Source organism: Struthio camelus, chromosome 1, assembly GCF_040807025.1.
Source record: "Struthio camelus isolate bStrCam1 chromosome 1, bStrCam1.hap1, whole genome shotgun sequence".
NCBI classification, from domain to species: domain Eukaryota; kingdom Metazoa; phylum Chordata; class Aves; order Struthioniformes; family Struthionidae; genus Struthio; species Struthio camelus.
The window spans coordinates 172904924-172928601 of record NC_090942.1 but is presented as its reverse complement, the minus strand read 5'-3'; the positions used below and the strand labels follow the sequence as shown (position 1 = coordinate 172928601).

The 23678-nt window shown below is 40.5% G+C and overlaps 1 protein-coding gene across 1 annotated transcript; it reads right to left on the bottom strand.

The window, feature by feature from the left end:
* Positions 1-4028: 4028 nt before the first annotated feature.
* SLITRK1 (SLIT and NTRK like family member 1) lies at positions 4029-7402 on the bottom strand. Its single transcript, XM_009680404.2, has one exon. The coding sequence runs from the start codon at positions 6873-6875 to the stop codon at positions 4797-4799; it is 2079 nt and encodes a 692-aa protein (XP_009678699.2). The 5' UTR covers positions 6876-7402; the 3' UTR covers positions 4029-4796.
* Between the last annotated feature and the right edge of the window lie 16276 nt (positions 7403-23678).

Below are 23678 nucleotides of genomic sequence, written 5' to 3'. Positions count from 1 at the left end.
AATATACAAATATCTGAGTGATCTTATGGCAACTGATGTTTGCCAACATAAATCACCCATTCCTCGCTTTCTGACTTGTCCCCAATCACTACCAAAAAGGTACTTATGCAGAAGCCAACTCATAAGTTCTGTCCATTGCCTGGAAATTTCTGCACCATAAATCACAAAGAATTCCCACAAGTTTGTGCTGCATAAACACATGGAATAGAATTCAGCCAAAGAAAATGTTCTACTTTACATATAGTACATAGAACAACACCTCTAAATATGAAAAGATCTATCCACTGAATAATCACTTAAAAATGCTCGCTGTATATCACACTTGAATAAAAATGTAGCCAAGCCAACTCTGACTAATAAAGTAGTGTAAACAACCATACTAAATTCTTGAACAAAATCCTACTTTGCTTTGCATCTGAACGAGCCCCTACTAAAAATTTAAAAAGGAAAAGGAGCTTGCCCCTTCAAGAGCTACCTGTTTTGGGGAGGAAACTTTCACATTTGGAGGACTACAAAACTTTTCATAGGCAATGGAAACGCGTGGATTCTTGTTGGGAGGGAGAGGGATTCTGTGGCTTCTTGCTGACCTAACTTTCCTCTAATGTGTTTTGCCCCCAACTTTCATGTAAGTAGAATTTAAGAAACTGTGAAATGTTCGCCTTTTGAAGTTAATGACTGCTCTGCCTGAGTAAAGACTACCAGACAAAGCCTTCTCTTCACTCGCAGATAAAATCTGATCCAGCTCTAAAGAGTTTACATCACCTCAGTTTGTAATCGGATCTGAAACATCGTTTTCGATGTAACTGAGCTAAAGCTGCAAGATACCCTGCCACTACTAATAAATTTAAGAAAATGATATAAAAATTCACATCTGTGCAGAGTAGTTCCAGCAGTACACTTCTGCTAAAAATGATATATATCACCTACTGATGTCAATTCAACATATTATCAGCTTGCTACTAGAATTCCATTCAGCCCTCCGTTAAATAGCATGCAAGAGGCTACCATGCATACAGGCATATATTTCTATGGCAACAATTTACATTCTAGGCTATTCTTAGTTGAAAGTCTCACAGAAAAAAAACAAAACAAAACAAAACAAAACTTTTTTTTTCAACTAAGTAACTAATCAAGATAGTTATTTCTTTCCTCTCTGTCCTTTCTGAAACAACTGAAATCTCTTCACTGTGGTGAACAGAAGAAGCAACAAGAAGTAACTTAATATGAAATACGTTATGCCTGAAGTTAAGAGATTCTTCTTAAGTTAGACGGCAGAAAAAAATGGAACATGTATTGTAACAATAAGGGTATTATATAGGCTTCCAGTGTTAGAAGTATTATCACAACAGTTATGTTTTATCAAATGAATAAAACATTTAATGAGTTTTTGGTTAATGTGGTACAGCTAAATATATTTATTCAATATATTTTCACTTCATTTATCTTATGCTTCACTGTCTTTCAATGCATTCTCACTCATCCCTTTTCTTTCTCTTCTTTTTCCCTTTGGTTGAGTGTTTTGTTTTGATGAAAAGATCTTGGTAATGTTAGTCATACAAATAAGATAAACATTGTAATTCAAAGCCTGATAATGTTATAATCTCAGAGAGTTAGATGCTCTATGTGTCTTAAATGTGAGTGTTTCACAGATGGAAGAAAGAATTATCTGAGCGTTAACATCAGAAAGTGACACAGAAGAGGAGAGAGTGTTTTTATCTTTGTTGTTATTTCTCCCCACTCCCAAACGGGAAACCCAATGTTGAAAACACGTCTTCAACACTTCAGTTTAATTGACATTTCTTTAGTCTTTAAGTGTGCCAGTGAACTAGCAGTTTAAGGAAAGTGAATGACCAAAGTCACAAGCTTATGCTACTTCTTAATGAGGAAAAAAAATATATGCACATTATTTAGTGCCATACACTCTGGCATTCATGGATGTGTGGCCTTAGCCGGTGATTTGACACCTTTAATTTAGTATATCTTTATCTTAACTTCCGTAACAGTGCTTGTAACATGATGATGAGCTTTAGCACCGGATGTACTCTCACTGCACTAGATTCTTTAATTTTCTCACTACAATATCATGGAGAAGGCAGAAAGACTTAGGTGGCAATCTAGCAGTGCATTGCCTTATTCTTAAATGCTTTTTGGACCATGCCTGAGTTAAAAGTTGATGGCCTCCTAAGGACAGAAATACTGGCTCACATGTAATTTTTTTTTTTTTTCCTCCAGCTGGTAGGAGGAAAGCTGAATGGCAAACTAGTGACTCTACTGCCATCACTTTGTCTGACCCAGAATGTCCTGGCCGAACAATCAGCCTAACAAAGAAGCACTGGAAAATAAAGAAGGGTCCTTGCAATAGGAATGATTTATGTAATTAAGATGGACATTCTGTTACCAGAGCTGCACAATCAAACTTCAAGGTATTTTCTAGGAGACTGCAGACTTTTCCACAGTGATAAAGGATTCTGGAGGAATGATCTGTTCAGTAGTTCAATACTTTATGAATACCTAGGATTAGACTTCTACCCCGTTTTCAAGAGTGTATCTATTGCCATGTGCGTGTATATATGTCTGCTTTCTCGTCACATATCCCAAAGGTGAGCGTTTTCTATAAAGCAAAGCGAATCAGTATTTGAAGTTTATCAAGTCCCTTATGGTGTTTTACTCTTTAAAAGGATTCTCTGCCTGGAGAAAGCCAGAAGCAACGTGACTGAAATTCTCCATATCTCCGCTGAGACTTGAACTATGAGTTTCAAGTTATTTGCAGGGGCTTTCGCCTTTATAGGTATTATTGAGTTAAGGGGCACTTTCCCGTATAGGCAAGGAATCAAAGGCGAGCTGCCTCAAGTCGGACAGCAGCACTGCACCGTGCTTTTTTCAGCTGTTAATAATAAAAGGTGCAGCTACCCAGAGTAAGGGTGGGAAAATCCTTTCCCTAATCAGTTTTTCCACTTCTGACAGCTGCTGAAGGCAACCGCTCACAGCAGCCTGGGCTCGCCGGCAGTCCGGGGGGCTGCGTATGGGCCTGAAGTGCTGACCACTCAAATCCGGCTCCAGCTTAATGAGACCGAGCTAGGCAGAGTCAATTAAATCAAATTCCCACTAACATCCCTAATATATCTGCAGTGTGTGCAGCAGAGGCGGCGGCGGCAGCAGCAGCGAGAGATTCACAGTATTAATAAAGGGATTCACTGCCGCATTAAAAAAAAAAAAAAAAGTGAGGGAGGGGGAAGGGAGGAGGCAGGAAACTTCTGTTTGATATTTACATTGGGGAAGGGGTGAGGGAAGGGTGTCTATGGCTCTGCGTGTGAATGAATGAGAGAGGAAGGGAGGGAGGGAGGGAGAGAAAGAGAGAAAAGGGAGAGAGACACACACAGAGGGAGTACTGAAAGGAGGCTCTGTCCCCTACACCCAGATAACCCACTTGCAAGAGCTAGTGCTGGAAAAATGGTAAGGACCCGGAGTTGAAAACATTTTCACTTTAATACTGAAAAAATATGCCATTATAAAATCCTCGAATAGAATTAGTAAGTTTCACTTGCTTCCTCAGTTCTGATTTCCTCAAATTATAGTAAGATTTACAACAGCACAGAATTTTCTACCATTAAACTTTGCAGCCTAAGCACTAGAGTGACATTAATTGGTCATGCTTAACTGCCTCGGATTTTTTTTTTTTTTTTGACTGTTTGCACTGTTACCATAATAGAAATCAAGGGTACTAATTTTTACGTTCAGATGGAAAAGCAATACTGAATATGTATATTGAAAAAGAAGAGAGTGAAAAGAAAACCAAGGTGCCCCCCCCAGATAAAAAAAAAAAAAAGAACCAAACCCACCAGCAGCAAAGCAAATCTCTCCCAACAAAGTAATTCCCACTTCCCCTCCCCCTCCCAAAAAAGGAAAGAAAACAAGAAAGAAGGAAATGATCCGATGAGAATATTCATGCAACTGTGTCTTAAATAAAACCTTTACAATTTTTTCCACGGTAAAAGTACGATCTCTACTGCCTATTGATCACACAAAAATGGCGAAATGGCACTTTTTATTATCATACTGTATTTCGTATATAGAAGGTTTGATACGAAGGGACTTATCAGGTAAGAGGGATGATGATGTGAACTAGACGCTGCTTCCAGTCGGGGGCTGGAGCGTCCCTGGGGTGCGTTGTATCCATGCGAGCCATGCAGCACTTTTTTTTTTTTTTTTGTCTGTCTGTCTGTTTGTTTTCGGAGTCGGAGTCATTTATTTACATTACATTCATGCCTTCGTGCAACTTTCCACTCCTGCTCTGCTGACAAGAGGAGGCCGGCACCGGCCTTTCCCCTACCCCCTTCCTCTTCTCGGCCTCTCGGCGAGGGCTCGGTCCTCAGGGAACCTCAGGGGGCAAAAAAGCCAAACAAAACCCATCAACAAAAGAGAGCGAAAACCCGACAAAACCGAGAGCCACGGTTGGCGCTGCTGGAGCTGAAGGAAGCTGATCCTCGCTTTTCCCCCGCCGACGCCGGCAGCGCGCAGGCGGCGGCTGCGCCAAACGCGCCGCTGGGTGCGCGGAGCTGCGCGGGCCGCCGCCGCCGCCGCCGCCGGGCTCCCCCTGCACCGGGCCACAGTGTTTGCTGGGGGCGGGGGGTGTGTGGGTGTGGGTGTGTGTGTTTTGTTTCTTACGAAAGGTAGCTTAGGTTTAGGGCCATCCCTCGGCGGGCGTTTATCAGTCCCATGAGCGGACGAGGCTAATTGCCGGGTCCCCGGTTGCTGGCTGAGAAGTGGCCGCGGCCCCCCGCGCCCTGCCCGCCGGCTCAGTCTGACAGGGAGTGGGAGCCACAGTCGTAAACCCGGTGGGCTCCGTCGGTGCTGTAGGGCCCGTTGTGCCAGTAGGACGAGTCGCAGACCGTCTGCAGGGAGTTGATTTCCGAGGCGGAGGAGTTGGCGTCCCTCCTCTTGGAGCGCTTTCTGTTCCTCAGGATGAACACCAGCATGCCGACCACCGTGAAGGCAGAGGTCACAAAAACCAGCAGGAGCCCTGGCACCAGCACCGAAATGGAGACCCTGCTGGTCTCCAGGTAGGAGTTGGAGTGAGTACCTGTCTCTGCCAACCCAGTGCTGTTTTTGTTAGTGGAAGTTAACGTGGGCGAAACTTTTAGCTGCGGGCAAATCACGTCATTGGAGAGAGACTCGAAATCCTCCCTGAAGAAATCTTCCGGGGACTCACACCTCAGGTCGCTCATGATCACCTTGGGGCGCAGCATCTCTGCCCACTGTTTGAAAGGCACGATAGGGCAAGTACAGTCCCACGGGTTGCCGTGCAGGTCGATCTGGGTGATGGAGGTGAGCTGGTCCAGCACTCCCGCCACGGGGAGGTACATGAAATAATTATTGTGTATGCTCAGCTTGGAAAGCGAGACTCCAGCAAACACGTCGACTGGGAGAGACCTCAGCAGGTTGTTGTTGAGGATGAGGACCCTCAGTTTGGGCATCGCATTGAAGGTGCCAGGCATGATCAGCTGGATGCCATTAAACTCTACATTCAGATACTCCAGGTTTTGCAGCCCAGAGAATTTCTCCCGGGATAGGGTGTCTAAGTAGTTGCTATCCATGTAGAGCCATCGGAGATCAAAGAGGTTCTTGAAGGTGTTGTTCTCGACGGTGGCTATGTTGTTGTTGCCCAGATCCAGCAAATTAAGTTTCCGATAATCCAGAAAGTGGGATTTCCTGATGGTATGTATTTTATTGTCCCTCAGAAACAGCTCCTGCACATTGGGCGGCTTGGGTTTCAAATCCACCAAGCTGCTCACATTCCTGTCGTTGCAATTAACCTTTAAACCCGCGCCAGGGATCTGATCGCAGCTGCAGATCTGAGGACAAGGCATGGTAGCCGGTAGTTTGCTCTTCACACTAACTGTCGACACGGCAGCAGTAGGTCTGGTCTTGATTTGCCAGTTGACGGGAATCTTTGTACCTCCGTTTGGACCAGATCCTGGTGTGGCAGGGTCTTCTTTGCCATGTATTTTAAAAGGGGTTGGAATGGGACCAGGATCGCAGGTTTCTTCTTCGGCAGGGGGAGCAGCTAGACTAGAATCCACTCTGTTCTTTTTGCATAGCTCTTGCTCTGTGGTCTCATTTAAATCTTTGCCCTGCAACCTAGTGGGAGCCTCACAAATCACTCTGCCGATCAAAGCGTTTTTGGGTATGTTTTCCAGCCATTCCTTCAACGATAGCAGATCGCAAGTGCAGTCCCAGGGGTTATCCTCTAGCAGGATTTCAGCAATGCCTGGGATCTGCTCCAGGACCTCCTCGTAAGGCAAGGTTTTAAGACGGTTTCCCCGGAGGTCGAGGTGGGTGATCGGCACATACTGAAACACGTTGGGGGGCAAGGTGCTGATGAGATTGTCATTTAAAATCAGCACCTCTAGCTTGTTTAAGTCCCTAAATGCTCCCGGGTCAATATCCCGCAATAGATTAAAATCTGCCTGGAGATACTCCAGATCGTCCAGCCCCAGGAAAGTCTGCTTCCTGAACGATTTGATCTTGTTGTTGTTTATGTGCAAGCGTTTCACCAGCTGCAGCCCAAGGAAAGCCCCAGGAACAATCTCATGCAAACCGTTGTTTTCCATGTGCAAACTGACTGCATTGTAAAAGTTAGCAAACTCATTAGGGAAAAGTCGAGTCAGGGAATTTCCATGCAGGAATAAATGGTAAAACTGGGAAGTTGGGGCGGTGAAATGTTGCAGGCTGGTAAATCCCTTTTTCTCACAGTCTACGTGCAAATCCCCTTCTATCTCGTTGCAGGCACAGATCTTCTCTTTGCAAACGTCCCCTGTAACGTTTCCAGCAGCAAAACAAAGAGACGTCTCCAGCAACAGAATCCAAAGCAGCATTTTTAAACCGAGCGATTCATTCCCGATCTCATCACAAAGTAACAGCAACCATCCTCCTCACACCGAAAACAATTCCAGTTCATTCAATACATGAAATGTCCGAACCACCACCAAAGGGGAAAAAAATGTGGGGAGGGGGATCAGGGAGGGTCGGCGAAGGGGGGGGGACCTCTTTCTTTTCTCCTCTATCCCTCTCTTCCCCCCCCCGCCACATACAACTGCAACAGCCCAGATTCCAGTCAATAATTATATCCACAAACTATCCAGGCACGTACTGCAAGGCACGCAAAAAAAAAAAAAAAAAGAAAAAAAAAAAGTAGAAGGAAAAAATTCCCCCTCCTCGATTCCCCTCCCTGACACCTCCCGGGCAGCTAAGTAGAGGTCTGCCGGCCGGGCTGGCTCAGCGGCACGGCAAGGAGCAGCCGCTGCATGTTAGAGAGAGGCGGGCAGAGGGTGCAGCGGTGAGCGGGGAGGGCTGCCTGCGTGCGCGGCTCCGCTCCGGACTGACCTTGCCGCGCGGCCGCGGAGCCGCGCTCCTCGCCCGCGCTCCTCGCCCGCGCCGCCCGCGCCGCCCGCCCGCCGGGCGCTGTCCAGCGCCCCGGTGCTGAAGGCTGCGCCCCAGCCTAGGCGCTGGCCGCCGAGGCGGTGGCGCGGCGCGGCGCCGGCCCCCGCTGCGGTGCCCGGCTGTCCATGCCTCCGCCCGCGGGGCCCTGCCGCTGCTCCCCGCGGCTCCGCCCGCTCGCTCGCCCTCGCCCTGCCGGCCGCGCTGCCTTGCTTCCCTCCTCGCTCGCTCTTCTTGCCTTTTTCTTCCGCCGCCGCCGCCGCCGCCGCCGCCGCCGCCGCCGACTTGCACGCTCGCACACACACTCGCAAGGCACGCAGAGGGAGAGTTGCTAAGAGGCTCTGTTCGTTTCAACCTGGTGCACTCTGAAAGATCTGACACCCTCTGCTGAGCTGCAGTGGCAAAAATCCATCTGCTGAGGGAATGCTGGAGAAAAAAAAATCAATCCACGTACAGGGCAAGCGTTAAAAACGCTGGCATTAAAAGCTGTCGATCTATTTAGATGCTTTCTCCTAAATGGATTATTTAATTTATTTCTTTTCTTTTAAGATGGAAAGTTTAGCATTCCCCTCCTCTCAACCCGTTCCCTATTGCCCCCATTCACACACACTCGCACTGCACTAGCAGCCTAGGAAGGTGCGCTCGCCTTGTTTTATTTCCCAGTGGCTTGAATAGAATTAGTGTCAGGGTGTCAAGCGAATAGCAATTTGAAGTAATTATGCTGCACGCCATTTTTATCGTTGCTTTAAATGCATTTCTTCCTCCCCTGCAGTCTATAGTGTTTCATGCTGGATTTGGTCTCTTGCTTCGCTTCGGAATGTTGAACCGTAGATCACTGCATATATCTACATATATATATTTATTTATACACACACACACACACATATTTGTCTGCATATATGTATGTATGTGTGTGTGTGTGTGTGTGTGTATGTGCATTTATTTATTTATTTATTTATTTATAGTTTAGGTGATCACAGAGAAGAAATGGGGGAGGGAGGAGGGGATTGGTGCACTGTTAGCAATTCACGCTACCTGTTCCTACAGAGTATAATGTTTCCCTTAAGGAGGGGAGGAGAGGGCTGAAATTGACAGTTGTACATTTTCACATTCTTATCTATGTATAAGTATCCAGAGATGCATGTATGTATATGCATACATATTTCTGTAGGGGTATTTTTAATATCCTTTCTGTGGAAATGCAACGCCTGCTTACTAACCCCCCCCCCCCAGCCCCCACCCTTCTGACAAAACAGATTACACAGCGGAAAAAAATCAGTGCCTGGCCTTAGAGAAAGGAGTCGAGCATACAAAAGTTTCTGCATCGTTTGGACGGCTTTCAGATGCCTACGAGCGGAGAACCAGTTGCACCTCTGCTGGTGCAAGTGGAAACCCGCCTTTCCTCCTGCTCCGCGAAACCGTGCCGGGGAGGAGTCGGATGCGGGAGCCGCTCCTCGCCCGTCCGACCTCTGCGCTGGCCCCGCTGGGGAACTTCGCAGCATCCTGGTAGGGGCGGGGGTGTAACAGGCGGGGGTGGGCTGGAGGAGGGATATTTATAAGGAAAGTCAAGGAGCCATATGGAGCTCACTCCTCTTGGTCCCGGCGGCACGCTAATTTGGTCAAAGCTTTTCCCTGGCTACCGCTACCGAGCGCATCAGACACCCTACCACCGACGATCTTATCAAATTAGTGCAATATGATCACAAAAAAGTTACAGCAGCTGCCGTGGCCATCTCGGCTCCTCGGGTTGAAGATTTAGCCTTTTGGTTAGCGGGCAGGGATGGGGGGCGCAGGGGGAGGTAATGGGACAGGAGAAGGAAATGGAGCAGGCAAAAAAAAAAGAAATCCTGGCCCTGAAAGCACCCGCCCGATAAATTGCAAGCGGGGCAGAAGAGAGAAAATGCCACTGAGGCAGAAAGCACCACAAGAAATGTATTAGTGGTTTCATTAGGAGAAAAGAGAGGGAAAGGAAACTTGGCGCCACGCTGAGGCACATTAATTCATTTCTCCTGTCGGTTTCTTTGACTTTGTCTCTCGGTGCATATCGGGGTGGGGTGGGGGTGGGGGGGTCAGGCGGTCTGGAAACCTGCCGTGGATCAGGAATTGCAGAGGGAGTCGGAGGCAGTGAAGCCTGCAGGATACCCCTGGGGTAGAGGCGGGACATCAAGGGGAAAGGGGGCAGGTAGGGGCAGGGCTAGGTGAAAGGGCAGGGATAGGGGTAGCGGTAGCAGTAAGGATAGAGGTAGGGGTAGGGATAGGGTACTCACTCTCCTAGTATCCGCAGCAGCAGCAGGGTGACGCTGTCACCATGAGTAGCAGCACGAGGGAGGACATGCTGAAATCCTGGAGCCTGGCAAGTACTCGCTGGGATGTGAGGCAGGAGGGCTAAAGAGCATGTTGCCTTCCTGTCATAGAATAAAGCTTCTTAGCGTCTTTACCTTTGTGCTATTAAAATTGCTCAGGCACCGTAGAAACAATCAAAATGTAACCAGAGGAGCTGAACATTAGCAAGATATTAAATAAATAAATACGAATCAAATAAGAAGAAGGAGACAACGACCTGCTGTCAAAGCGTGAAGGACAAATTGCTTGCTTCTTCCAAGGGATCTGCTGAGAGGTGGGAACCGGTAGAAGCCATCTGAGGCCTTGAAAATTCAAAGTGAAAAGAGAAGGTAAAACATTTCCCAGAAGATGTAAGAGTGTTTATGTGTGCTATGAAACTTCTAAGAGATAGTATTTAGAGAGCATACAGCTAGCAGCTGTATATACTGGAAATACATAAAGAAGTATATATCTCATATATGTTGATATAAATATTGGGAGAGTATCTGCCATGCAGAGATTACCATCTAGAAGACAAGTCAGGAAGGAGAAGAGGCATCATACTTTTTAGAATTGGTAGGTCAGAAAATGAGTCTACCGTTATTCAGTGCCATAATCCTAAATTTTCAGATTTTCTTGACTTCATGAATTAAGTAGGGAAACATTGCCTCTAGGTGTTTTAAGAAAACACTTGCTCCTGTATCAGGTGGATCAGAATCTCTATTGGCTAAGATTTTTCATTCTTTTATTGAAAGAGCATGCTAAATGTCAGGCAGCATTAGAATACCACTGAATCTAGGTGTTTAAAATTCAGGATATACATCCCAGTGTGCATCCCAGTTTGCAACTCATACATAGGTTGAATAACTGGAGCTCGCATTATCACTTCAGGTTATGCAGTGGATTAGAGCACCCCAGTCAAACCAAGGAGAGATCAGTTCTGCATATTTTTCCTAGCTCTGACTGACATATTTTACCTCCTGTTTTTCTCTACAACTTCTAGAAGCCTAAGACAATGAGCTTCTCTATACCTTTCTTTTGGGTACAAATTATCGTCCTTAACTAAACATGAGCAGGTTGGCTTGGGCAAGGTACTTGCCTTCTGAATAGGAACACTTTTACTTCTAGTATGGAAAATACCTTGAAATGGGCAGAGGTTTTGGGATGACTTTACCAGTTTTCCCAGTTGGTAATCTACCTTCTCCCTGCTGCTATGACTATGTAAGTAACATCGGTTCATAATCTATTTATTTTATTTGAGAACATGTTCAGAAACTCAGTAGTTTATCTAAGATTGTAGATGTTGTAAAGCAGAACTCAGAGTAGCTGCAAAATTCGTACTGAAGAAATTATTACTGTGGATACTCCACTTGCAATATGCATGTTACCTAGTTTAAAATTGGCTTCGTTATTTCTGTGGAAGATACAATCACAGTAAAGAAGTCCCACACTGTAGACATGCTATTATATGTGTGCATGTGTGTGTGTGTGTGTGTGTGTGTGTGTGTGTGTGCGCGTGTGTGTGCATGTGCATGTGTGTGTATGTACACTCCAAAATAAGATGGTCTCAGCATAAAAAAAAAGTTGCAGGATCATAATTTCATTTGGAATTGTGGCTTTATTCAGATTTTAGATATTCTGGTAGAGGAAGTTAAGATAGGTGCCTCAATATGTTGATACAAAACCTGCAGAAGTTATGTTCCCTTGGTATATAAAATGACTTTAAACCAATTCAGCTTATCCAGTTTTAATTAAGTGTAGGAGGAGGGGTTAAACTAAAACAAGGATGTCCTCTCAGAATTTTCTGTCTCAGTATGTTTCAGTGAGCAGTGTTCCCAGCACTACTGGATTTCCACCTAAATTGCATTTAAGCCTGACAAGGTTTCTGAAATAAGGTGTTTTTCTTCCTTATTTTCCTGAGGGCAGTGACATGTGAATGTGTTCCAAATCTCCCTGTGGTATATTCACCAGATGGAGCTTTGCAAAATGATGCTGTGGTGGATGATGACGATTAAGAAAGAAAAAGAGAATAAAGGGAAGGGAAGGGAAGGGAAGGGAAGGGAAGGGAAGGGAAGGGAAGGGAAGGGAAGGGAAGGGAAGGGAAGGGAAAAGAGAAGAGAAGAGAAGAGAAGAGAAGAGAAGAGAAGAGAAGAGAAGAGAAGAGAAGAGAAGAGAAGAGAAGAGAAGAGAAGAGAAGAGAAGAGAAGAGAAGAGAAGAGAAGAGAAGAGAAGAGAAGAGAAGAGAAGAGAAGAGGAGAAGAAACTTGGAGAAGTAGTTTGCCTACTTCTATATAGTGGGTAGCAGACTGGCTCAGGATTAGAAAATCAAAATTCTCTGTCTTTACAGCGTAAGAGAATTCCAGCCCACATGTTCCTCTTTCTTGGCTCGTACCCTCAACCACCAGGCTACCAGCCCTCTTGCTGCAGCTGTTCACTTTTATAAGAAGGATTTTAAGATCCCTTGAACCAGAGAAAGGGAGAGAGGGAGCATGAGTCTGCAGTCTACTGCTTATAGCACCCACCAGGATGTGCGGATCCCTGGGAGGACCTGCTTGTACTGTGCTTTTAGATGAGTCTAACTTTGACCTAATAGACTTCACACATCAGAGGTTTAAACCCTGGAGCCTGTAGTAAAGTATATGAACATTCTTACTCCAGTATAGATACTCATTAGTACTTGTGATAATTTTATCTGTGAAACATTGGTCTGATAAGGGCTAATTCTTAAATAGATTCATTCTTAAAAGCTTTAAATGCTAGATGTCACAAAAGTGAATAGGTATCACAGAGGCAGATGAGTTTTATATCCAGCCTGAGTGTACTCTGCCATAAAAGTCATGTAGACATATTGCTTTGAAAGTCTGATGATGTGGATGCAAAAAATTTAGTGGGCAGGCCAGGCTAGGGTCCTGACTAATATTCTTTATTTAAACTCTGTACATTACTTTGGATTTCTGAACCAGTTTCCACTGTGACTACTTGCATTAAAATACCTAAGGAGTTCTTAGGACCGGACCAAAATTCGGAACCACTGTCCTTACTGGTGGGAGTATTCAGAACAGCTGTCTACCAAAACACTGAATTCATACATATTCATTAGTATTTTCTCTTCCTCTCTCTCTTTTACTGATAGGTTATTATATTATATTATATTTTATTTTATTTTGTTTTATTTTATTTTGTTTTATTCCTCACTGCAGCTGATGACACAGTCTACAGGTGTGGCAACTCATCAAAGGAAAAGGTTATTTTAAGAAGGTCAAGGGACAGACTGGAGCCCCCTCCAGCTTAGCAGGGAATTGACCCTGACTGGGAAGAATAGTCTGCTCCCTATGAATGCTATTCACAAATGCTAGCAGAGTGGTAGGGAGGCACTTCCTTTTATTCCTCTCTCCCGAAAACACACACACACGCACACACACATGCACACACACACACGCATACACACACGCACATACTTTAAAGGAAAAGATTGATACCACAGAGGTGGGTTATCTGTTTTCAGGAGAGCATTTCAAGCAGTGGAGCCCGGGTGGAGGGAGGTGTTTTGCTGCAGTCCTGACCCCAGAAAGTGAACTGAGATTCCACTGCAGCATTTCACTTAAATGGCCTCAGGGTTGCGTCTTCAATGCTCTAGATCTTCATGTGCAGGCCTAATTCTCTATTTTTCCAGTGCAGCATGTGAGATGATTGGTTGCCAGGCTCAGGGATCTGGATTCCACTTCAGGCTTCTGCATCTTAAGTTTGGCATTGCAGTGTTCAGACTGCAGCACTAAACTACATAGTGCTTTTTTTTTTTTTTTTTTTTTTACTTTGTGATAGTACACATGCATTTAGACTAGGGGAAAATATTACAATGCAGTTAACTAGAACTGTAAGTTCTATATGTTCTTTGGTCACATATTGCAGGGAAAGTACTAGTATAATTTTATAGTCCTTAATAAGAAGTGGTAACCTTTGCACTATGTTCTAACCTCAGCACATTTTTTTGGAACAGATTCCAGTGTTATCATTTTAAGCACTTGTTACAACAATTCTCAACATCCTGCAGGACTTGACTTCCACGTAATGTGATCAATATACAATATAGTATTCTTTTACTAATGTGACCTTTTTGTAGTTTGACTCCTCGCCTATTTCATTCTTTCCTGAAACATTAGAGACTGAAAACAAGCAAAACGTTGAAATAGCAGGTCACTCTCCAACATATGTAATTGACTAAGGTAAAGTATATTCATCTACCGTAAAGTTAGTTAAAAATTACTTTCATCCTCTTATGAAAATTCATATATTAAGATAAACAGAGAATGAATTAATTCACGTGCCATAAATCGCAGTCATTTAGAGCTACACTAAGTACCCCAAAGCATCTTCCTTAAACAAAACAAAATAAAACCAAAAAAAGGAAGAAAAAAAAAGTGTGCCTAAAATTTTGATCTATTGCTTGTGCAAATAATCCAATGAATCACATCAGCTTGACTGATATATCTATAATCTGTTTTCAATAATTCTTTTTTATCCATTTCCATGGCATAGCCTCAGGGCAATGTAAGGATCATTTAAATGGACAAAAGTATGTAAGAACACGCTTCTGTTCTCTCTAACTCTGATGTATTTTCATTGTATAATAATGGGGAGGGAAACATTTGCTAAAGTGCAGAACATAACTGAGACTGACACTTGCGCTACTCCTGGCTCCACCAATATTTTGCTGACATGACTTTGGGCAGTTATTTCTCTTTCCGCAAATTATTTTTCTTTCCTGTGCCTCAGTTTCCCAGTGTGAAAAGTCAAAGGAATTATATAGCCCAAAGAAACTTTTAAATCTATTGTTGAATAAACATAGTAGCTAATTATTGTCCTTCATCACTCAAGGGTACAATGTGAAAAGTTAAATCTCATGTAAGAGTAATACCCAGTCCTTTTTATCAACAGATCTTAAAGGCCTTTACTTTTGAATACAGTATAACTTTCTTTGCTTAACAATTTGGAAAACAGAGGCACTGACCTTGAGAAAGTCACACATCAGGCCATTGATAGAGCCAGAAATAGACCCAAGCCTCAGAAGGCCTGGCCCTGCACCCTACCCCAGCATTTTAGACATACAGAACTCCTCAGTGGTAGAAATAAGTCTGTTCCAAAAGAAAAGCTAAAGGCCTGCTGTCTCCTTCTCCTCCTCCCTGAAACTTGATTTTATGCATCAAAGTTTGCATATGCCAGGCAATTTTCTTTCTGGAGGCCTAATGTAGTTATGTGGTGTGACAGTAATATCAAGCCTTGGTTTTCTTATTAATTCACATCTTAATTCACCATAATTTAATTATTGTAACTGGGAAAAATGTATATTTTCTTTCCTCAGCCTTTTTCTGACTCAAAATTCAGATTTCTAAAAACATATTGATTCCAGAGACAAATAATAAACCATTTGAAACATGAAGTACCTCTTACTTAAGAAACATTCTGGAATAAAAAATAATACAAGCACTTCCTGCATAAATAGGAGAACTGTGAGGAAGTAGTTTTCTGTTCCAGAAGTCTATTAGCTCTTCTTTCTGCTACAAAACATAATGAAAACAAAACAATCAATCTGTCAAAGATACAAAACAAATTAATAATTTGAAGTGTAGCACAAAATAGAAATCTGAAATAAATCATTAGAGTTTATTGAATTTTTTTGTCTGTTATTTTTGTTTCCTACTATATAAAAAATGCATTCTGAAATGAAAAATCAGAATGGAATATTAGGAAATCAGAATTTAGTATCTTTTTTTTTTCAAAATTGCAAAAATTATTTTCCTTTGCTTTGATTAACATGAAATGAAACTATCTGTTAGAAAATTTCTGAACAGGTTTCCAAAATTATCCATTAGGAGAGCCTCCGGCAGTGTCTAAGCATTAAAAAGAGAATTGCTGGGCAGCAGCAAACTGTGGGAAGGCTGAATAGATGAAATGTTAATAACAATAAAATAATACCTTGTATGTATTTATGCAGTGCCTAGAAACCATGCCCTAGGACCAATCCAACATGATATTTTAGTTTTAATTAAATAATGCTTCAGTGAAATAAAGGAGAAGAGGTTTGTGACCTGATTAATCATTGTATTACTCAGTTTTACATCACTGCATCCTAAATGATTTCACACACACTACTTTGATGTAAAACAAGAGTGTTGCAGTGGTGACTCAGGATGTAGGGTTTGTTTTTTGTTTTTCATTTGGTTTTGTTTTTCCTCCTCTGACAAAGCTGATTTGAGAAATCCTTCACTGCCTCCACTAGCCCCCAGCCACTAATTCTAACTTCTTAATGCTTTTTATTTAACCAAGATCATTTTATTGATCCAGTTTATAGCACGGTCCACTAACATTTCTGTCCTGCTCTGTCCGATGGCAGGGACAAATCAGCACTGCTGCCAACGTGACTAAGCCAGGATCATTATGCTCAGTGGGGACGGATACATACTGGAGGCTAGGGTGAATCTGGGCCTTAAACTCTTGGAATTATTAAGTAAAATGTACACTACATAAAATGCAATTTTACATGAGACTGTTGCCACTGAATATATGTGCATGTGTATAGATACAGATGCTTGTATGTATCAGTGAGTGTTTAAAAGACACATTCGGCCAGCTTCAAAACAACACTTTACTAGACTGACATTCATAGCAACACACATTGCCAGTGGTTAGTTCTTACACCTGATTAATTATTACTACTGCATATACACATCGTTGGTCCTTGACAAACATTTCTTGCATTAGTTGTGTCTATTCAATACCACGGAGCTGATGCCATGTAGTTAAGGCTGATGACCATGGTCCAGTGGTCACCATCCTCAAAAGGAAGGGTGGCTCTCATCTGTTCCCAGCATAGATTATATTATTTTTAGGAGCAGGATTTACAGGCTCCTTCATGCATGTTTCCTATCTGTTCTACATCCATTGCTTTTACCTCAAAGGTTTTGCTTCTTAGATGTGTTTTTTCCTGTACCCTGTTTGTGCAATTATATCGCAAGTCCCCACTTGCAGTTATGTATCACTTTTATATTTACCTTTAGCTGTGTCAAAGTGCTCAAATGTTGCACTTATTGCTAATGTTACAACGTTACAAAATGATTATACAGTGTTGCTAGTTATGCTGTTTTAGTATCTTACGTTTAGGTTCAAAGCAAGCAAATATTAATTACGTCCTGCTCAATCTGCTTCTACTTTATGGGTCCAACAGGCCTCTGTTTTGGCTATGAGGTTTCTACTTCAGCTACACCCTGATAAAACTGATGTGGCTTCAGCAGAAGTCACTTGAAAATAGTTTACTTCAGATTCACTTTTAAATAACGAGATAAGAATCATGTCTTTGTCTATGAAGTAGGCCTATGCTTTTTCTCCATTGGATGGAAGTAACTCGCTTGCTATTACCTATGAGGCAATATTTACCTTCTCTAGCATGTTCTATGTTGGAGAACTCAAGGAAAATCAGGATAGTGACTTTTTGAGTTTACCGCATGATTCAAATAATGGCCACTGTTTTACTATTTTAATTTATTTGATGTAAATATGCATTTACTTTCTAAAATGTCAATATTTGTAATTAGAAGGAAAATATATATCTTATAAGCTATAGGAGACGTCTGTATTATGTGGTCCTATAGGACGTATATTTTTGGGATTTCTATGTTTGACTCTTTAGTGGATAATTTGGTGTACAGGGTGCAGTATTTGCACTGCATAACCGTGAGTGTTGGGTGAAGAGATGAACACAAACCTGCTGTACTGCACACATGCACCATGGCCTGTGTTAATATCAAAGGCATGCTGAATCTCTGCGGCGGTGCTGCACTGTGGCCGTTCTTCGTGCCTCACATCGAGACAAATTAAGTGGCCTGCTCGCTCATGAAGATGGCACAGACCTACAAGAGGCCAAACACATCCTTGTAGTGGTAGGAATGGTATGTTTTTATATTCCTTTTCCTTGTTTATTCCTATATTTATTCTTATTCCTAGTCATGACTAGAAACACTAAAATGTAGTAACTCTGCAGTAATAGCTGCAGGAGGGCATGCAGGGTCAGTGCTGAAGGATCCACTTCTCTCTGATACTCTTTTTTCATTTTCTTTCCTCATAACACTCATCATGAAAGTTCAAGTTACTGAGGACTGTCTCAATAACTTGTGTCCTTTCACTTAACCGTGAGAGGTCAACTAAAGGTAAAGCAAAAACAAAACAAAGTAAAAAAGAGATCAGCTGATAACATAAGGCTTTTTGTCTGAGGACTCAGAGCAGCAGCTCCTTTGTTTGGTGGCTTTGTCAAAATCTAAAAAGATTAAAGGGTAGGGCTACCTTTCTCTGAACAATTGATTATTTTTTTTAGGTTACTGCTGGAATAAAAAAGAAAAACCAACACAAACCCATCGATTTTTAAGCTAAACCACTTTCTCATTTTTTCTTAATTAATAACATTTGTTTTAAGAGAGAAAGTGGGAGAAGGGGGAGGAGATGAATATTTTAAAATAAACAATAATAAAATATTTTATTGTTTTTAAATTTAGCTTTTAAAAGTGAAATTGAAGCAAATCTATGATGAAATGCTTCAGTAATCTGGTGATAACTTTAGCTTTTAGCATCTCAACTAACCTACCCATCCAGGTATCCTTACAGTCGGTGGAGAGAAGTTAGCCATTTGGTTTGTACTAAAATACGCACCAAACAAGTAGCATGGATTGTGTTGAGAAAATACTATTTGTGATCCTTTACTATAAAAGTTTTAATTTTACATTTACTTGAATTAAAACTAAGTATCTCTTAAATGACTAATTCTAGATGTGATTAATTGTATCCAGAATCAGGAATGCTTTATAAGAAATTTATTTAAAATATTGGCACTAAATATTTTTTTTAAGTCTGCTTTTTCAACCTTTTTTTTTTTTTGAACTGTACGAAGAATTCAACATAAATGTTTTATTTCATTTGTATGTTTCAAGAGTAACTGAATAGAAATACAGAAGGTTATCATCTAGCTGTAGTCAGAAATATTCATAAAAATAAGAAATCATTTTTTGAAATAGAATGAACAACAGAAAATTCAGCTTGTTGGGTCTTCAAAATTTCCTTTGAAAAGATAAGTATACAAGACAGTGGAAGCACAAGACATATAAATGAATTTTATGTTATAATTTCTTACTTTCCAATACTACAGAAGGCTATTCATTTACATTCTCTCCTACATCTCTACTCACTTATCAAAAAGAAATGACGGGTGAAACTAAAGAGTGCTATGCTGAGGACAGTCATAAAAGATGGATTTTATTGATAATATTATGTGTATCAGTGGCTTTATAGTTCTGAATCTCGAGTCATTAAGAAGTTTCATTTCTTAGGAAGCAATTTGCCTAATTATTACAAACATACCTTGAATTTGTGATTATCTGTGAGTATTTACGAATAGTTTCTTCTATATACTGTTTAACGCTTAAATTTGAAATAATTAGCTGTTTTATAATTTACTGTTATCTGGTTGAAATCAAACAACCTAAGCCGCTTTAAGAGCTCAACCTTGTGTAAAAGTAACATTTAAACACAAAAATTCTTTGAAGATTCAAGACTATTTAAAGTACTAAAAATACAAATAAAATGAAATCTCGATAGCACTATTTTTTTTGGCAGATTCCGGGTACTATGTATGAGATAGATGTGTGAGTGTGTGTAAATATAATTTAATCAAGGGTAACAAACATCTGAACTATTTTACCTTTTTTTTTTCCCAAAAAAACCCCAGTTTAACTTAAACATAAGCTAGTTTCAGTATGGTAAAGATGCAAACAACTGAAAATTGGGATCTACAGCAAAAAGTGTGCTAGCTAATGATAGATATAGTCACCTCCACCAATAATGTGAATGTCCTAGAATTTGGAGAATCTTAAAAATAGACCAGAAATAATCAGAATTCTTAAAACAAAAAAAGTTATTGGTAGGGGCATTTGCCTGAGAAGGAAAACAAACTCTATAAAGTTAAGGGTACTCAGATATACTGGAGTCAGAAAAGGTTTTCAAAGACTGCAGGCTGCCTTTATCAGAGTGGTCAAGCGTAAAATAGCATGTTGAAAATGTACATAGTTCTCATTGCTTATGTGCTTCAGAGGAAACAGGGACAATCATGCACTAGGTATGTACAAATTAGACAGTAAATTCTGATAAATTATTTTGAGGAACTATTTGTTTCACCATTTCCAAATATATGCCTTTCTATAAAGCGAAGAAGTAGTGTTTGGGACATTTCCTCCTATTCTACAGTCTTAATAGTTTTATTAAAACTCTGGATGCATAAGTTTTCTTTAAGTTCTCAAGAAAATTTGTTTATGAGACTAGGAGAAAAAAATCTTAAATTTTACTGAAAAAAATATTGAACTTCTCAATCTGAACTTTTCTTTCATATAATATTCATATATAATCTCATAACTATCTGACAGAACCTAGTCTGATATATATATATATTTTTTTCTTTCCTTTTGAGTTACTGAAACAAAGAATGCTAGCTGTGAGTGAACAGCAAAACGCCCATTAACTTCATAGAAGGAAACAGTGTTTTTATATTTTTACGTTATATGCAGTACTTTTACGCATTCTGGTATTTATTGGGCATACAGTAGGGCAGGGGAGAGTCATTGGGAGCTATTTCTGACTCTTCAGTCAGGCCTCAGCAAGAGATTACGTCATCAAAGAACTGTAATAAGTGGTAAAGCTGATGAAAGCCTTACTTTGGCTCATGGCACTCAAAAAGCAACTTAACTCTCCTGCTTATCATCAGCAACCTGTTCCTAAACCTTTCTATTACCTCTGTAACCGCACTGAAGAAATAACATCCCAGTTTCATATTAGAGGGGAAGGTTCCTCCACTGTGCGAATGTCTGACTCTCTAAAACTCAGTAAAGAGCCATCTCCAAGAGAACAATCTGTGGGAACGAGAAACCTAATAGTGAAGTACAGTTCTGGGAGCAAAGAAGTCTCAATTTGCTCTAAGCTTTGCCACTCGCTCACCGTGCAAGTCTTAGGGAGAGAAAAAAGAACAAGCAAGCAAATACGACTTGAGGTCACTTGAGGATGAGTTGAGAATTTTTACCATTTGTTCATATATGTACACAGCCCCAGACATTAAATCAGGAGAAATACTATGGTATTTATTTTATTGTTATTTTTAAAGTGTTTTGTGATCTTTAGGTGAATATTAGTGTGTGTGGTTTAGGAGAGTAATATAATATATTTATGTGTTATATACTTATTTATAAAGCTCTTCCCATTCAGTTATTATTTGAAATTAAACAAGATGTGCTAAAATAGCCCGTATTTGAGGTATCCTGTAGTAGTCTTAGCTAGCTCTGAGCAAGGTGTCTTCATGTCACAAACAGTATAGATGCACAAATGCTACATGTTTATACCTCTTAATGTTATCCGGTCATTGTGCTTCTTTAAACATATATAATAACACACTTTTTAATGCAGTACTTTCTTTTACAAATGCAAGTTTCATAAACAGAAAAAAAAGTATGATTTCTTGTAACTGTTTACTAGCCTTGAAACAATTTTCTGCTTTTTATCGTCACATAATTGATATAGCAGCTGATCCAAAAAGGTACCGAATGTCGACAGCTCCCAGTGAATTTTTGGTAAAATACAGATGCTTAGTGCTTTGCAAGGTCAAACCAATACAGAGCTATACACTTTTTAGAATATTTGCACAATGTCAGGAAATGCCTGTAAAGCTTTTTTGATTTGGTGATACCATCTTCAGTTTAGACACAAAATTTGAAAATTAAACACAGAATAATGGCTAAAACAGCAGTTTTCTGACAGAAATGCATAATATGTTTTGACCTTTATGAGTCCGTTTCATACACTTTTGATTTGATATTTATTTTCTGAACATCTGCTGCTGTATTTAAGAACCTGCTGTTGGCCTACACTCTTGTTTTCTTTTTGGATTTCAGATGTTAAGATAATACATTCTAATATTGTTTAAACATGTGCATACTCCTTTAATCCAAGGATAAAAAAGTTGAATCAAAGATGTAAAATACAGCAGCACAACTCCTGCTTCATTTTGTCCTTATGCTTTTAAAATAATTGAATGCTAAAACAGCACTGAGAGTAGTACAAAGCACGAACTCAAAATTATATCAGAGGGAAAGTTCTTGGAGGAAGGAGTTTGTTGTTTTGTCTTGTTTTGTTTGATTATTTTATTTTATTTTATTTTATTTTATTTTATTTTATTTCATTTCATTTCATTTCATTTCATTTCATTTTATTACATTTCCCTTGCTACAAGATCTCTCCATACCTTCATTGTGAACTTTGGTAGAAGATATTGTAGATGCCTCACTTTACTGGAACTTTCAAGATCTGTAACTTTTTGTGAAAGAAGGAAGGAAGGAAGGAAGGAAGGAAGGAAAGGAAGGAAAGAAGGAAGAGAGAAAGAGAAACAGTGAAGAGAGAAAAAGAGAAAGGGAGTGAGAAAGAAAGAGAGACAAAGAAAGAACAGAAAGGAAGAAGGAAGGACAGAAGAGAAAGAAGGGAGAGGAGGAGTGAAAGAGAGAAAAAAGGAAAGGAAAAGAAAGGAAAGGAAAGGAAAGGAAAGGAAAGGAAAGGAAAGGAAAGGAAAGGAAAGGAAAGGAAAAGGGAAAAAGAGAGAGAAAGAAAAGGAAAAAGAAAGAAAGAGAAGGTAAGAAAGAGAAAAAAGAAAGAAAGAAGGAAAAAAGGAAGGAAAGAAAAAGAGAAGGAAGGAGGGAAGGAAAGAGAGAGAAAGAGAAGGAGAGTAAAGAAAACCAAAATGCTAATGATATTAAAAATAATTAGTACATTTTGGGAAGGAATATCGATTTCATGAGTTTTTTATAAAGGAAGTACTGTGTTGCTCACTCTGTGATGCAGTTGTGATGTAGCCTAGGTGGTAGTGTCTTTAGATCAGGAATTAGATTGATGAGTGGAACAATACTAGAAATAAGTAGTCCTTTATCTGTACTAATGCTATTCTTTGCACAGACAGAAATCCACTATATTCACTGTATCAAACAATTAATCCCATCTTTTGAAAAACTAACACATCTAAAAGGAATGTATTTTCAAATGATTTCTTAATACCAAAGTTTTCTGAGAATAATGTATGTCTGATTAATAACAGCATACATTTGCCAGCAGTATAAGAATGTTATCTGTTCATCTGCCTAGAAGAAGGTCTACCTTCCTCAGTTTAAGAAGTGATACTGAACATCTCTGGTGTCTGTGATGAAAATAAGTTTACAAATAACAAAGCCAAACAACATTATCCCATCACACTTAATCAGCACAAGTTGCTACTTATCAATAAATATGTTAACAAAGGTTTAGCGATTGCAAGAAACAAGCAATATGCCACATCTCACAGCTCTCTTGTGCTGAAGTTTATAATTGCTTTTGGATAAAAACTTTGAAATTTATTTGATGTTTGGCAGCACAGTAACATTCCCTGGGTTGTGATCCTTATGCTGAGGAGCATTTTGGTGTCAGGGGACCTCGTTCTCTTTAATGGTAGTGAATGCCTTTGTATTAATAAGAGAAATAAATTGGGCCAGATCAGGAAGACGACAAATGGCTTTAAGACTCAAGAGATGGATGAGCTGTTGTAGAACTGTGTCTTGCTAGTCATGCCGTAACCTAAAAAGCCATAGAAAATTACTGAACTAGGCATAAGAGCCTATGAATGGATTGAACTTGAGAGAACATGGTGGCAGAGCAAAGATGTACTTTCAAGCTATTCTTATTAAACTGATCTGAACCGGCAGACTAGATTAATAAAACTTTCTATTTAGTAAGGGGACCTTGCTTTAAGCTATAACAAAACCCATCCTAAGAAATTAGAAGTTCTTTGACATCTTTTTATGTACACTCTTCAATAC

Coding starts and splice junctions, on each gene's coding strand:
- SLITRK1 (XM_009680404.2), bottom strand. CDS start 6,875: ATGCTGCTTTGGATTCTGTTGCTGGAGACGTCTCTTTGTTTTGCTGCT.